Source organism: Agelaius phoeniceus, chromosome 13 (assembly GCF_051311805.1).
Source record: "Agelaius phoeniceus isolate bAgePho1 chromosome 13, bAgePho1.hap1, whole genome shotgun sequence".
NCBI classification, from domain to species: domain Eukaryota; kingdom Metazoa; phylum Chordata; class Aves; order Passeriformes; family Icteridae; genus Agelaius; species Agelaius phoeniceus.
In genome coordinates, this window is record NC_135277.1 from 16,135,783 (window position 1) to 16,151,152 (window position 15,370).

A 15,370-nucleotide genomic window follows, 5' to 3' on the forward strand; every position below is an offset into this window, starting at 1 on the left:
ACCTTCCCACACGCAGGAGCAGGCAGGGATACCAAAATCCCTTGGAGACATGCGTGCCAGCTGAAGCGGGTGCTTCAAATGCCATCCACCTTCCTTTCCCCGCAGCTATCGTACAAATTTAAGAGGTTGCTTTCAGCATTTGGGGCCCTCAAAGGGGTAGCAGGGGCTGTGACCAGGCTGGGAGAGCGGGTCAAATAGTGAAGCACTTTATCCAAAGAGTCCTCTCCCGCTCCCCAGCTTCTGGGGCTTCATACCTGCAGGGTGCCTGACTCGCACAAGAGACAAGTGCTTCAGCTGGAAAACCCATCCTGCCTCCCTCTTCTGAGGAAAATGAGCGCAGCCTGCCCTTCCTGAGCCAACATCTAAAGTCACCAGGTCCTCCTCAAGCCATACAGGTTGGCAAATGTCTGTCAAATTCTACGTATAAAATTAAAAAGGTGATTGCACGGAGGTGAAGAAAGGACCAAAGCCCCAAGACAGCACCAGTCCCAATTCCAGCATATTTAAGCTTTCCTTAAGCTTTCCTGGACCTTAAGAGGCACTCGTGTTGCTGTGTTGCAAAGTCTTTGGGAATTTAACACTGAGTCAAAGGCCACAAAAGTGCTTTCCCTATTTTTCTGCTAATGCACGGGAAGCCCATGGTGACTGGGGGGAAAGAAGGAAGAAAAAAGAACAGAAGGAAGAAAAAAGCAACAGGAGAGGTTCCGCTGCGGGAACAGCATGGAACCAGGTGCATGAAAATGCGGTAAAATACTATTTTTCTCCTCTAATTTCAACTCGTCACGGGGCTGCTGCCCGGGACGGCCGCCCGAGGATGCGGTCGGTTCTGTTCGGGTCCGTTGGGGCGGCTCTCCCGCACACGGGTCTCAGCAGGGAACTGCTCCGCGGGTGCGCAGCGTTGAGCCGGCGGCCAGCGCGCAGCCCCTTCCCGTCTGCCGCGGAGATGCTCCTGTGCGCAGCGCCGGAACTGTCCCGCCGAGCCCGCCTGCGGGCACCTGCCAGCGGCACGCCGAAACGCGGGGAAAAGAACAACGAAATAAGATGCAAAAGAGACGAGAAAGAGAAGGAAGAGGGAAATTAAAGGAGAAAAAAATAGGCGAACTAAAAGTCAAGAAGAATAACAGGGAAAACGGAGGAGGGAAAAAAGCTACAATGCATCTCCTTCTCCTCGGGCTGCCGATGCCGCCGTTCCCCGTGCGCGCAGGGCCGAGGCGCAGCACGGCGGGCGGGGCAGAGGGTCCCGCGGCGGCCCGGGGCGCGGGGCGCGGGGGAGCTTCTCCCGCGGGGCGCGGGGCCGCGCGTCCCGTCAGTGCCGGCGTCGTGCGGCTCCGGGCCGGGTCCCGCGGGGCGTGCGCCCCGCTCCGCGCCCGCCGCGCGCCCATTGTTCGGCACCGCCAATCCGCGGGCTCTCCCCGCGGCCGCCAATCGCCTCCGGGGGCCGCGCGGTGAGGTCAGCGCCTCTGCGCGCTGACATCACGGCGCGGCCCGGCGGGGCGGGCCCGGGGGGGCGGGCGCGGCCCCCGCCCCGCGCCGCGCGGGTAGTGGTGGAGCGGCGGCTCCGCATCCCGCATCGCTGCCGGTGCGCAGGGGGCCGCCCGCATGGTGGACATCCTCCTCCCGCGGCCGCTCCCGGGCGCCATGGGGGAGCCCTCCAAGAGTAAGTGCGCGCAGCTCAGCGGAACGCGGGGCCAGGGCGGGCGGGCGGGCGCGGGACCCCGCGGGTCGAGCTCCGCGCCGCCGCTGCCGTCGGGGGGACTGGCGGCCCGCGGGCGCGCTGACAGCGCCGGGAAGGGCCGCGGCCCCACGGCGGGCGCGGGCGGCTGCGGGCTCGGCCCGCGTCAACTCCGGTGCCGCTATTCCCGTTCGTGCCCAGCGCTTCCCGGCTCCTCCGTCCTTTCTGCTGTCCGCGCCGCTGAGCTCATTTCTTTCGACTGTTTCCATTTCTTTCTCTGCTGCCCTCTGCTCTTCCTTTATTTCTTTCTTTCTTTGCTCGTGTTACCGTTTTTCTTTCTTTATTTTTTTCGTGTTTGTTTGTCTTTTTTTTAATTTCTCTTTTCGTTTTTAAAAACAATTATTTTCTTTCTGTTCTTGTTTAGTTTTATTTCTCTTTCTGTCTCTTTGATTCCATGTCTCTTACGGTTATAATTTGTCCATATTCCCATTTTAACCGTCTCTGGGTTTTCGATGCTTTTGTATCTCCTTCCGTCATTCTGTTTTAATTTCTTTTTCCTTCTTTCTTTCCTTTCTTCTTTCTTTGTTTCTTTCCTTATTTCTTTCAAGTTTTCCTCAGCCGTTGTTTTATTGTTTTTGTATCTCTGCTTTTATTTCCTTTTCCAAAATTCTACTTTTACGTCTCTGTCTTTCTGCATTTATTTGCCTTGCTCAAGCTTCTGTCTTTTTTTTTTCTTTCTTTTTTTTCCTTTTTCCTGGCCGTATTAATTTGTCTCCTTTCATGTTTCCATCCTTTCTGTCCGTGTGTCTGTCTTTATTTCTCTTTCTTTCTATTTTGGAAAAAAACCAAAACAAATCAGAATAAGAAAAAAGGATGAAGTGTAAAAAAGAAAAAGTGCTTTTCCCTAATTGCTGACCTCTGCTCTGGCACTGCTGGCTCTGACCGTACCCCGCTCGCTCCCGGCAGGGCGGCCGGGGCTGGCCCTGTGCGCGGGCTGCGGGGGCCGCATCCAGGACCCCTTCCTGCTGCGGGTGTCGCCGGACCTGGAGTGGCACGTCGCCTGCCTCAAGTGCGCCGAGTGCGGGCAGCCCCTCGATGAGACCTGCACATGCTTCCTGCGCGACGGCAAGGCCTACTGCAAACGGGATTACAGCAGGTGACCCCGAATGCGCCGGCGCTCGTTAGACAAAAAAATAACCTAGACCCGGAAAAGCACAAAAGCCCCTTAAACTCCCCGAATTTCCCCCAACGAAAGCCCGACTCTGGGCCGCTGCCCGCCCCCGCGGCACCGCCTGGAGCCGTCCCGACGGTGCGGCCGCGGGCTCTGATGGCGCGTCGCGTCCCCGCAGGCTCTTCGGCATCAAGTGCGCCCAGTGCCGGGCGGCGTTCAGCAGCAGCGACCTGGTGATGCGCGCCCGCGACCACGTCTACCACCTGGAGTGCTTCCGCTGCGCCGCCTGCGGCCGCCAGCTCCTGCCCGGCGACCAGTTCTGCCTGCGGGAGCGCGACCTGCTCTGCCGCGCCGACCACGGGCCGCCCCCCGACGGCGCCGCCGCCCGCGGACCGCGCAGCCCCGCGCTGCCGCCGGCCGCCGCCGCGCACCTCGCAGGTACCGGCTCCCCGGCGGGGCGGGCGGCGGGGCGGGGAGGGTGTCGGGAGGGCTGCGGCGGGCGAGCGGGCGGCGGCGCTGACGGTGCGCGCCCTCCCCGCCCGTCGCAGAGCCGGTGCCCGGGCGGCCGCCCGCCCCGCGGCCGCCGGCGCACAAGGCGGCGGAGAAGACCACCCGCGTGCGGACGGTGCTGAACGAGAAGCAGCTGCACACGCTGCGGACCTGCTACGCCGCCAACCCGCGCCCCGACGCCCTGATGAAGGAGCAGCTCGTGGAAATGACGGGGCTCAGTCCCCGCGTCATCCGCGTCTGGTTCCAGAACAAGCGCTGCAAGGACAAGAAAAAGTCCATTCTCATGAAGCAGCTCCAGCAGCAGCAGCACAGCGACAAGACGGTGAGCGCCCGCCCTCCCCGGCGGGGAGGGAGATGTGGGTGGGGGGCTCGGGCGGCAGTCGCGCTGAATCCCCGTGTGCCCGCAGAGCCTGCAGGGCCTCACCGGGACTCCGCTCGTGGCCGGCAGCCCCATCCGCCACGAGAGCGCCGTGCAGGGCACCGCCGTGGAGGTCCAGACCTACCAGCCGCCCTGGAAGGCGCTCAGCGAGTTCGCCCTGCAGAGCGACCTGGAGCAGCCCGCCGCCTTCCAGCAGCTGGTGAGCCGCGCCGGGCCGTCCGTCGGGCCGCAGGGGACGGGCAGATGCCGGCCCGCCGGGCCCGGGTGCTGAGGGAGGGGGACGGGGCAGGGGGCGACCGCGCCAGGCCCTCACCGCCGCTGCTCCCCCAGGTCTCCTTCTCCGAGTCCGGCTCCTTGGGCACCTCCTCCGGCAGCGACGTGACCTCGCTGTCCTCCCAGCTCCCCGACACCCCCAACAGCATGGTACCCAGCCCGGCCGAGACGTGAAGCGGCCGGTCCGCCCCGCCGCGGGACCTCCGCATGCCTGCGCTCCCTGCATGAGACACCCGGCCCCGGGCCGCTCCCAGAGCGCCGGACAAACGCCTTTGTTTTTTAATTATTCTTATTTAAAAACAAACAAAAAATATGTTACTGTCGGCCAAAAAAGCACCGGGATCCTCGCTGCCTTCACCAGACCGGAGAGAGAGCCCCCGCCCTGGTTTTTTCGTGGTTTTGGTTTGGTTTTTTCCTGCCCTGCGGATTTCGGTGTTTCTTTTCCCCAAAGAAACTCGGATTTCCCCGCCGAAGCCCGGCACGGTGACAGGCTTCCTCGCCCGCTGTTTGAGCTGGGGACGGTTTTTCTTTCCTTTTTGAAAGGGAAAAATAAATAGTAAAAACAAAATCTACAAAATGGGGAGAGACTCCTCCGGCGTGCGGCCGCGGAGCTGGCCTGGACCTTCCTCCGCGGAGCCGCGCCGTCCAGCCTCATCTCACACCGATGCCTCACTCGGGCCACGCTGCCCGACCCCCACGATCGCTGGAAAAAAGGGACACGGAAACGAGACTTTTTAACGGGAAAACCAGTACTAATAATGTTAAGTTATCAATGGACGAAGGACGGATTGTTTGCGCCTTTAACGATCAAAAGTAAGTTATTGTTATTTATTGTCAGAGTCAGCGGTTGAATAGTGGGATTAAATATTTTGGACTTAATAAAAAAAAAAAAAAGAAAACAAAAATGGTTTTAAACGAAAAAACCAAAAACGAACTAAAAAAAGTCGCGAAAGGGAGGCGAAGGGGCACCCCAGGCGCGGAGCGGCGCGGTCATACGGATCGGGAGCGGAACAGAGCGGGTCGGGACGGGCACAGCGCCGGCTTCTCCCGCACGGTCTCACCGCACCGCGCTAATCGGCTTTCAGAACCGGGGCCGCTTATTTATAGCCGGGGAGGCGGAGCGCAGGTTTCCCTTTCGGAGTAGCCCCCAGGCTCGCCCGGCCGTGTCCGCACCTGCCGCGGTGCGGGGCCGCCTCGCCTCCTCCCGGGGGTGGCGGGGCTGGGCGGCGGCGCTCCCCCGGGGCGGCGAGGCGAGCCCTACCTTCCCGCGCCTCCATCCCCCCGTCCAGACCCAGGCGGCGACTCCTTATCTGCCTCTGGCATCACCTGGGAGCGCGGCAGGGCCGCTCCAGCTCCCGCGCCCTCCCCCTTACCCGCGCGGGACTGCTCAGGGCCAGCGCCCCGTGGGACCGCAGGCCCGGCCAAGCTCAAGCCACGGGGAGCCGCTCCCTTATCCCATCCCCGGGCAGCGGGGCGGGAGCCGGGCCCTACCGGAGCCCTCCGGGCTGCAGGGGATGGGCAGCGCGGCGCCGCGGCGGCTCCACCACCCCGACAGACTGCGGAGAGGGGTGCAGGGACCGGGCTCCCAGGGCGAGCTGCCGTCGGGGGGCACGGAGCGGCGCGGGCTGCGGGGCCGCCTCAGCCCGGGGCTGCCCTGCACCGCCGGGACGAGCAATCTCCCGGCTAGGGACAGGTGGGGATGGGCATCCTGCCGCCCTCCCAGCCTCGCCGCGAGGCCCCCGCCGTTACCTGGCTCCGTCCGGGTCGGGCTGGAGCTCGCCGCGTTCTCCCGGGGCCGGGCTGGAGCTCGGCGCGTGGCTCGCCTCAGGCCCGCGCCGGGCCCGGCCGGGCCGGGCCGGGCAGCTATGGGCGGTGCTGGGGCCGCCGAGAAGGGACCGTTCCGCTGCCGGTGGCGATCACGGTGCTGGTCCTCGCTCCGGCACCGGTCGCGGTCCCCGTCCTGCCCGGGTCGTGCTCCCGGTGCCCGCGGGCCGGGATCGGCGGCGGCCCCGGCGCAGCTCAGCCGGGGCGCCGGGCGCCCCCTCAGCGCCTCCGCGCGCCCCCTCAGCGCCGCCGCGCGCGGGAGCGGCCCCGGGCGGAGCCGGCGCGCGGAGCCCCCGCCGCGCACGGAGCCGAGAGGGCTCCGCGGGCCCCGCTCGAGTCCAAGCGAGACGTTAAAAATGCATGAGCTCTAAAATATCTGTCCTAGGTGACGTATCCTCAATCACCCAAAAAATTATAAGCAAACTTTCCCCGGGGCCAGATCTGACGAATTACTTTGATTTGATTGCGATTGACTCTTGATTACCGAGAAAAACATCTTATGAGTGTTTTTTTCTCTCTTTCTGAACCGTGTTGCTTATGGTAACTCAAACATACTGATGATTTTAACACAGGAATCACACAAGACAGAATAAGTTATTTTATTACAAGATATATAGAACATATTTTCTCTGTTTGCAACCTTATTTCAGCAGTTCTGCAGTGCAAGTCCCACCACAGGGCAGAAAACACCAAAATCATGACATTGGATACAAGAACGAAATAAACTCAAATTATCAAAATTACAAAACAGAACTTGGAAGTATCTACAGTACTTATATAAATAGTGCAAATTATATATCTATAGGATAAGTATTTAGAGTATCAAAACCATTTTGGAACAGCGTTTTAAAGAAGGTAGTCAGCAGGAACTGGTCAGTGTGACGATGTTAGGGATTTAAAAGCTAAATACAACTCTTATTTTTTCAAGAAGAACTGTCGAGCTTCTTCCCAGGACTGTCGGGGGAATCTGTTGGAGAGCTCAAGATAATCTTGAGAACTGAAAAATTTTTCTGTTGAAGAAAGAACATAAAATTACCAAGTTATTCCCTCTTAAGATAAGATGGCAGTAAAACAAGAAAAATGAATGTGCAGCCAATTTGAGTGATTTACTCCCCTCCCCCTATCCAAATCTCCTCAGACCATGGGGTGACACTTCTGTGGAGCTCATGGCATCTATGCTTGCCTTTAAGAATGGGAGCAGAGGCTCTGATGAGCAAAGGCTTCCATTTGTTAGCTGCTCAGGCTCTCTGCCCTGTGCAGAGGAACATTTTACATCTTTGCACACTTCATGTTCTTGGGCACACCACTCAGCCTCCTTACACTCTGGGCAGCCTCATTTTCTGCTCAGCAGTTTCTTTTTTTTACTACAAAGGGCTGCAGAAGAGTTGTGTTCCTGACTGCCCAGAGCTCAGAGCACAAATGCAGCTTTCACTCCCGAGAGTGTGCAGTGACGTGGACAGGGCTGCACTGTGCCAGGTTTGAGGGTCTGACCCTCCAGCAGCACCCAGCTGTGAAGTTTGTGCTTTCAGGTTTTATTCCCATCAGTGTTACTATTCCCATTTTTTGGGGGGACACCATCTTTCACATTCAAGTGATATAAGAGATAAAAATAATCCTGCCTACACTATTACTAAGTTAACTTTCTTGCAACTCGGGAATGTTTAGAAATCACACTCACACGTTACCACATTTTTGTTTAAAAGTTCCTCCAGTTTGAATAGTGAAAATAAAAAGCAAATTTTCTACTTGGATTTTAGATGTTTCTTGAGAAGAATCTCATGGAAATACAATCCTGGAAAGTTGGTGCTGCAGACACTGCACGAGTCTGCTTCAGACTGAGATGGCTGATGTTGACAGTAACAATGTCCATAAAGTTACTTTCATTTTATAATTTATTTTTAAACAAAAACTTGATGCTTTAGACCTAGAACCACTCATCTCCTAGCAAATGCTGAGGAAATGGTGGTGGATTTCTACTTATGGGGAGGGAGAAATGACTGTCTGAGCGTCACATTTTATGTACAATTCTCAAGACCAGATGCCCATCGACACTTGAATTTCAGATGTGTTTAGCAAGTAACAGCCATCTCAGCCGAGAATCTTTCAAATGTTTAGCCTAGAAAGGTTGACTGCATTTAAAATAATATCTATAATAACTGATGAGGGGAAAAAAAAAATCCCGACTCTTCTGCAAACTGACAGACTTTAAAGGACAATTACAGACAGTATTTTAGAGATTTTTGGCTCCCTGAGTGTATTGGCATGGCTGTGTAGCTTCTGCAACCTAAAACTTTTGAAGGCAGCCTTTGTGTCAGCTAATTAAATATGTACAGGTACAGTATCACATTTTAAGACACGACACCACATAGCATTGAATAAAGATTAACAGCCTGAATCCCGACAGAGGAGCAGCAGGCTGGAACACACGGATGTGCAGGTCAGGATGTGAGGCAGGGAGCCCACCCCAAACTGTACATTTACTGTATTCCTCCTCAGCCACGCTGATTCAAGGAACTTAAATCACAATATCTCCACATTTTGCTACCCAGTTGTTACTCTGTTACACTGCAGGGAACGTACCCCTCTGCTGAGATAACTGATTTTCCATTTGGCCTGAGCTCTGTGCAAAATCCTGTGGGGGAAAACAAACAAAAAAACACATCAGGTTTTCAGATCTTACATCTGAGGAATTAAAACAACATTTAAAAGTCTTCACAGTCATTCAAAAATACTAATACTTCATGTAATCTGTAAATGAACAAACTCTGGCTTGTTTTCTACATATCAAAACACAGTACTGCCAGCACTTAAATTCTGTAATTTACAGTGGATTTTTACACATTTATTTATATCTGTTTTCAAAAAATATACTTTTAGTGAATGTCTTCTTAAGAAATAGTTATTACTGTGATTTTTATTTAGCAATTTAACCATAGCAATGTTTCTGTAAAACAAATGGTGTTTCAGACTTTTGCTCCCGACTCCAAATCCACTCTTACAAAATTCATGACTGATCCCAATTTCAATGGCCGTGCTTCCCAGCAACCTGGGAGCCCGAGGTGCTATCTCCTGGGAGAAGGTGCTGCCCAGTGCTGCTGGCCCTGGCAGCCAGCTGTGCCCCAGCTGTGCCCCAGCTGTGCCCCAGCGCAGGGCACCACGCAATCTCGCTGCTGTGGGGTGTTGGGGTGCAGCATCCTCGGAGCCAGCACGGGCACAGACCTGGCCTGGAACCAGCCAGCTCCCCACTACAGATCCTGTCCTTTGCTGGAGTCTCCACCCAGCAGAATACTGAAGAAGGGACTACCCGAGATAAGATACAGCACAGCAAATCGTGGATACTCCTGAATGTTTCTGCTTATTCCTGCACATCTCCAAACACAAGTAACAAAAATAAACAGGCTGATGCAAACTTCAGTTGATGGAAATAAATCTATTGGTAGGGAAAGCGCTGTAAAATGCAGGAATGCTCTTCCTTTGATTTTGGCTGCACATTTAACACACTGTATTTAAGTGTTATATTCGTACACACCACCAAACTTTTATGCAAACAGGACTTCTTTTGGCGTTCCCTGGCAAAGGAAGAATCTCATTTTCTAGTCACAGGCCAACATTTTCCAGTCTTTCCCAAACCTTTGACTGAAGCAAATGAGAGATTTGCTTGACAAACAGCAGCGAGTTGAAATAGAAGTGGAGCAGCGAGTCCCTCCTGCGTGCACGGGATCTCTGCATTCCTCGGATCCTGCCAGCACCGCGCTCCGTGTGTGCGTGTGGGCAAAATGCTGAAGGACCACCGAAGCCAGCAGTGACAGCACACTTCACAGCACACACAGCTCTTCCATATTTTCATAGAACACCTTTTTTTAAAAGCCTGCAGGCATAGTACATGAACTTGCCATCTAAGATATAACTAACTGGAAATCGTATTAGTAACGTTGACCCTTATAAATATACTTATGCTTTACCGTAGCTACTGGGGATTTTAGTGCCATTCCATCTTTTACAGAACAGAAATCAATGTAAACAACCTGAATTATTCATATAGGGAACATTCTCCTCCACTCTCCTGTTTTTTAGCTGAAAAAAACTCAAGCTAAACTTGCCGCAATAACTAATAATGCATAAATTATATTTTTCAGTTTCACTATAAGAAAGCCAAAGAAGATGAATTATAGCTGTGTATTTAACCAGAAGTTCATTACTATATGGCAAATGTTTTTAATACAAAGTTCCAAACTTCTTTTTAAAAATTGCTGTGCAATTATTTTAGAATTAAAAGGATAAAAAGTAGCTGCACTCATAAATTTGATGTTATGCAAAGACTTTTAGTAAATATTTAGTTCTTGTACTTTCTCTTTGAAATGTATGTAGTGTATTATTGGACTAGCTGTAAAGCATTAGAAAAAGGACTTTGATTAACATTTCTTTATCAACAGCAGTAACTTTCAGGTGACTGATACAGGGTTACAGACTCCCAAAAGAGTATTATTTTTAACAGTACCGTGTTTATGAAAACTATATTTATTCACTGGAAACAGTCAATAAAATGCTTGAAAACCATGAGGCAGGCAAAAAATCTGATGGATAAAACAATATATAAATTTAGACAAAGGGAAGAGAAATAACGCAAATCTTTATTCAAAACAGTATTTGTAATGACTTCGGTGGCTTACTGTCAAAAATAAAGCTTGCAAGATTAGACTGGTAACATATGTTTTGTGTATTTTCTGCATAAAATGCATACACTTAGCTCCCTGTAAATCTATGGTACACAGTATACAACTGTACATTTATATGTAAACACATTAATATACTGATTTCAGATATGCTATATGGGCAAGAATTTTTAAAAAAATAAATCTTTTAAGATCTACATCACATCTTCCCCGTACATCCAGAAACTTGAATGCAAACCGGAATCTGCACGAACAGTGAGAACCTGAACTACTCAGTAACCTTTGAGTGTGATAAAATGCCTCAAGTACAGGCATCATCTGTGGTTTGAGAAGAGCTGCAGAGAGTCTGGAAGCACTTGAGTGCTGTTTGCTTGTCCTAGTGCAGTGAGGATCCCCACCCTGAGAGCAAAGGCCAGCACAGCCGTACCTGGATGAAGGTGGCCAGTAAAACACAGCTCATCTCCTGCTCCAGGATGATCTTGTTCTGAGGGTTATTGTAACATGCAGCTATGAGTGAAGGGAAGAGCACTTTGATTAAACGAGGATCACTGAAATACTGGAAAGGCAACTGGCAGAGCTTCTGCAGCACCGTGGGGTGACGGCCAGACTGTACAATGATCTGAAAATACAAACAGAACAAAATTCAACCACGTGATCTATCTGTTCTTCTCTTCCTCTTAACCACCAAGGGTGCTGAAGTCATGCTAAAAAAATGAGCACGGATGAGGAGTAAGTACTAAAAATAAAGCCCATAACATTTACTTCAAATAACTTCTGTTTCAGTGTGCAAGTACTATTTTTATTGTGGAATAATATAAAAAATACAAAGCTCTGAAAGTTGTAATTTTTTTTCAGTATTACCCAAAAAGACAACAAATAAGCAAGGGATTAATTTACAGATTACAGTAAAATAGATAATTTAATACCTTAATTCAAAAGACAAAGAATTACAGCTCAGGGACTGTTCTAAGGTAGAGCCATGAAAGACAAAATGCCGACCCCTGCCATTTGAACGCACTAAGCACGGGGGAAAGAAAAATCCAGGACTTTAAAAACCCTCCCAAAGCTTGACCATCCTTCCTGGGGCTGGCAATTCGAGAGGACTGTGTTTCAGGGGAGATGTCTGCCACGAATTCTCAGGCACCAAAAAGAAAAGGGGATTGTGAGCTGCCCAGTGAGGAGTTTCTGTAAGGAGAGACTCAGAGAGATCCTCCCATCTGTGCTCCTTATCTCGGTTTCTATCAGTGCCATTGGCTCTAAAAGGAGAATTGTTTAGATAAATGGGACTGTTGTCATGAAGAAGGCTAAGTTTACAACTGTATACATCTGAAGAAATAAGGCAATGCTATCACTGGTCTCCTACAAAGGAACCTTTCCATTTCACTTGATATTCTTATAAAATCTTTGCCGTAAACTAAAAAATGCCCAAATCGGATCTGTTCCAAGTAACCTTGATTAGACAATTACAATATGAAAGAGCTGTTTGACCCAAAGTTGGCTTTTCAGCATAGGAGGAAGCTCCTATAAGGCTGGAACACTGTAAAACTGAGGGTCATGACTGTAAATTGTACTTGGAAAAACACAATTTTACAGGTACACACCCAGACAAGACTGCATTCAAATTAAAACCAGAAGGACAGAAAGAAGCAGTTGAGACTACAGGAACATAAATTACAGGGATTTACAAGTTTTCAAAGCACTTTTAACAATACCTTCAGAGCACACACTAAGTTGATAATGCGGTTCAGTTTAAAAACAAGATGAACAAAATAATAGTTTGCTTTTTTTTTTTTTCAGTTCACCAGTCAAAAAAGACATTGAAAAGCCTTTCAAAATACTGGTAGCAATGTCTTAATGTCCTTAAAGACAGGAGCAATTTTTAAAAGACAGCAAAAAAAGTGACAATTAAGCACACATTCAGACATTGTTTTGAGGAAAATATCACTGAAGCATTTGGATGATTCTAAACTCTCAGCTCCCACCCTGTAAGCAAGAGGTGCCCCCAAGTTTGGGAGTACTGTTGAAACTTTAAATTAACCAGAGTGGCTATTATACTGTTCTATTTTGCAGTGGTAAATTCTATAATCAGAAAAGTATTTAAAGTCAATCACAATTGCTACTAAAATAACTACAATTGGCATTTCTGATCCAGGACAGAACACGAGAATTCTTGGTTTCTTTTTCATGGCCACCATACCTTTGATGAATAGGCAGAAGAAAATAAGTTTTTGGGACTTTTTATTTTTCATTTCACAGTTCACTTCCTTTACCTGTCCTAAAAATGCCATGGATAGTTAGTGAGGTCCTGCCACACTCACAGTGCAGATACCCAAATAGCTTCCACAGAATTACTATTTCATTATCTTTTTATTTTCAACAGCTTTACTACTATGATGTTATCAACATTAAAGATAGGAAGGGATATAGAGGGGTTGCTGGCTGTTTTAATCTGGTATTTATCACATGTGGAATCAATTTAATGATTTCAGCTCATTGTACTAATGCAGCTACTAAACCTGATACACTATATTATGTACTCTGAAGAAAAAACCATGAGTCACCCCTTACTGGAAAAGAAGCCAATCAAATAAACCTGCAGCAGAGCACATATTCCTTGCTTCACTGTCAGTGGGTGGAGAAAGAGAAGGCCAGCACTTGACTTAGCAGATGAACGTCAAAGAAAACAAATGAAAAACTCACACTTCTCTTGCTTGATTTTTTTTTTCTTTTTGAATGGTCACTTGGCTTAATAATCCCAGGGACTTTTGCAGGCCTGGAATATGGAATGCTCATCTTACAAACTGCTCTCATACAAGAGATACAAGCTCCTTGCTGAAATGCAGCTTGTCTCTCCTCCTGCCACAGACTGGGATCCAGATGCATTTACCTAGAATTAGCTTTTCTTGTTGCTCTCTCTCTCTAGCCTGCAAATCAGATATGCCTGTCAAATGTAACAAGATCCTAATTAAATCACTGCACTTCTGTACAGCCAAGCATTTAAGCACCTGCTTAACTTCAGCTATGTGCCTATGTTCCATTAATATTTCCTTGTGGTTTTCTTTTTCTGAACTGAGGCCTATCAAATTAGTCCAAGCTACTACAATTATTGTTTTTAAATCAGAGCAGGAAACTCACATTGATGTTTTCTGTATTTCTTTTTAAAACCTTGCTTATTCTCAAAACTTACACATATTCATACAACTTTACTGGTTTTGCCTGTGCTTAGCTGGAATTAATTCCAGCTTAGTTTATCTTATTTATGGCCCAACATGTACTAAATGCTGGAACAATCCTGTGAAGACCCAAACAACACACAGGTAGGAGACACAGCAAATAGGTTTCTGAAATGCTATTTCATTGAATGAAGGGAGTTTTCCTTTGTGCCACCAGTCAAACTCCAGGCCCTGGTCCATCCTGGAGGTGGAGCCCCTGTTACAGAGTGGGTGAGAATTCAGGTTCAGCACAGCAGAAAGCACTGGCCAGCACTGCTCTCAGTGTAAAAGCCTGCTGAGGAGAGACTGGAGCAAGTCAGATGCTCACTTTCAGGACTGCAGCCTTGCCTGGCTGGTGTCTGTCTGCACGTCCAGGTCCCCCACACCACGCAGGCTGCACCCACAGCCAACTGTCCACACCATGAGTGATGTGGTGACCTGTGGGAACTTTCCACTGAGCAACACCTTGCAGGGCTGCCTATCAGTTATCTTCTGTCACTCCCACCACTTTATAGCCCTCTGCAGGTCCTGCTAATTGACTTCATCTCCAATAGCCAGCGGGTCAGGCTCTCTCCCCTGCCCTAGCAGCAATCCCTGCTCCCGTGTGACTCTCTGGGAAATGCACTCTGCTCTCACAAGTGCAATCACCATCCCCATCCACTGCACTGGTATTTCTGAAGTTTATCACTTAGGAAAGCATGATTCATGATTTCTGAAGTCTCTAGATGGAATCCATGTTTTCCTCACATTTACTCAGGCCAATATTCACTGTAAAGCGTATTGCTTGGCCATTTGCTGCACTTCTCACTGTGAAAGTCTGAAGCAGTATAAAAGTCAGTCTTTCAAAACAGACTCCAATGACAAAAGCCAGCAATATGCCACACAGCACTTGAGCAATAAAATAGGACAATCAATCAAAAAAATTAAAAGCTCCATGTGGTATGAAACAGTAATAAAGTAGTGAGGGGAACTCATCATTCTCTGCGAGATAAGGCTTCCCCTGTCACTCAGGTAGGAACTGGCTCCAGACCTGATGTGACTGCTGGAAGGATATTCCAGAAGGATATTCCATCCTGGATACTCAGTCCTTCTCTGTATGACCCCAGGACAGCAGCCTGGCACTGCTGCCACTGCTTCCTGGCACCTTGCAAAGGAGAACTTCCCAGGACTGAATGCCTTTGCTAAGGAATTAACAGACCATAAGAATCCAAAAAACTTGGGCACGATTTTCTTCTGGGTAGCAAAGGGAAACGCTGCAGCTCATTTCATTTTTCAGTCAGCTCCAAGGGCCCCAGAATTAATGTTCTGATGCTGCTGCAGGAATGAGAATCATAAAAGTGCAGCTCCTTTCCTTCCTTGCAGGGAGACAATGAGTAGCACACAGAGGGACAACTTTTGCCCAATAATTAGCAAAGGAAAGATGTTTTGCTGAACACCTCCTAATTCTATTTATATACTGCATATATATATTTGTTCTTCATCTTTCTCTGTATTCCTTTTATCAGTGAAAACTACCATTACTTTAAAATGCATATGTATGTATTGTTGTCAAAGGACGGTAATAAAATCCTCATACTTAACAGGATCCAGAACTTTGGAATGGTACAGCAATGACACAGCATGTCTCAGCAGCTACATGTCAAATCAGATGTAAAA

The 15,370-nt window shown here is 49.7% G+C and overlaps 2 protein-coding genes across 5 annotated transcripts in view; one reads left to right on the forward strand and one right to left on the reverse strand.

Annotated features, from left to right (window-relative positions):
• Nucleotides 1-1,599: 1,599 nt before the first annotated feature.
• Nucleotides 1,600-4,179, forward strand: ISL2 (ISL LIM homeobox 2). Its single transcript, XM_054642377.2, has 6 exons — nt 1,600-1,657; nt 2,639-2,828; nt 3,022-3,281; nt 3,392-3,675; nt 3,761-3,931; nt 4,063-4,179. Exons 1-6 carry the CDS (start codon nt 1,600-1,602, stop codon nt 4,177-4,179), a joined length of 1,080 nt encoding a protein of 359 aa, XP_054498352.1.
• Nucleotides 4,180-6,404: 2,225 nt separating this feature from the next.
• Nucleotides 6,405-15,370, reverse strand: part of SCAPER (S-phase cyclin A associated protein in the ER) — a 142,988-nt gene continuing 134,022 nt past the window's right edge. For all 4 annotated transcript variants that reach the window (XM_077185411.1, XM_077185410.1, XM_077185409.1 and 1 more), the window contains exons 30-32: nt 10,930-11,121; nt 8,410-8,461; nt 6,405-6,839 (exon numbers count right to left, since the gene is read on the reverse strand). In XM_077185411.1, the coding sequence (XP_077041526.1) occupies nt 6,745-6,839; nt 8,410-8,461; nt 10,930-11,121 (339 nt within the window). In that variant the 3' untranslated portion in view covers nt 6,405-6,744. The remainder of the gene's footprint in view (nt 6,840-8,409; nt 8,462-10,929; nt 11,122-15,370) is intronic.

Coding starts and splice junctions, on each gene's coding strand:
- ISL2 (XM_054642377.2), top strand. CDS start 1,600: ATGGTGGACATCCTCCTCCCGCGGCCGCTCCCGGGCGCCATGGGGGAG. Junction 1,658..2,638: donor CATGGGGGAGCCCTCCAAGA/GTAAGTGCGCGC, acceptor CGCTCCCGGCAG/GGCGGCCGGGGCTGGCCCTG. Junction 2,829..3,021: donor TGCAAACGGGATTACAGCAG/GTGACCCCGAAT, acceptor GCGTCCCCGCAG/GCTCTTCGGCATCAAGTGCG.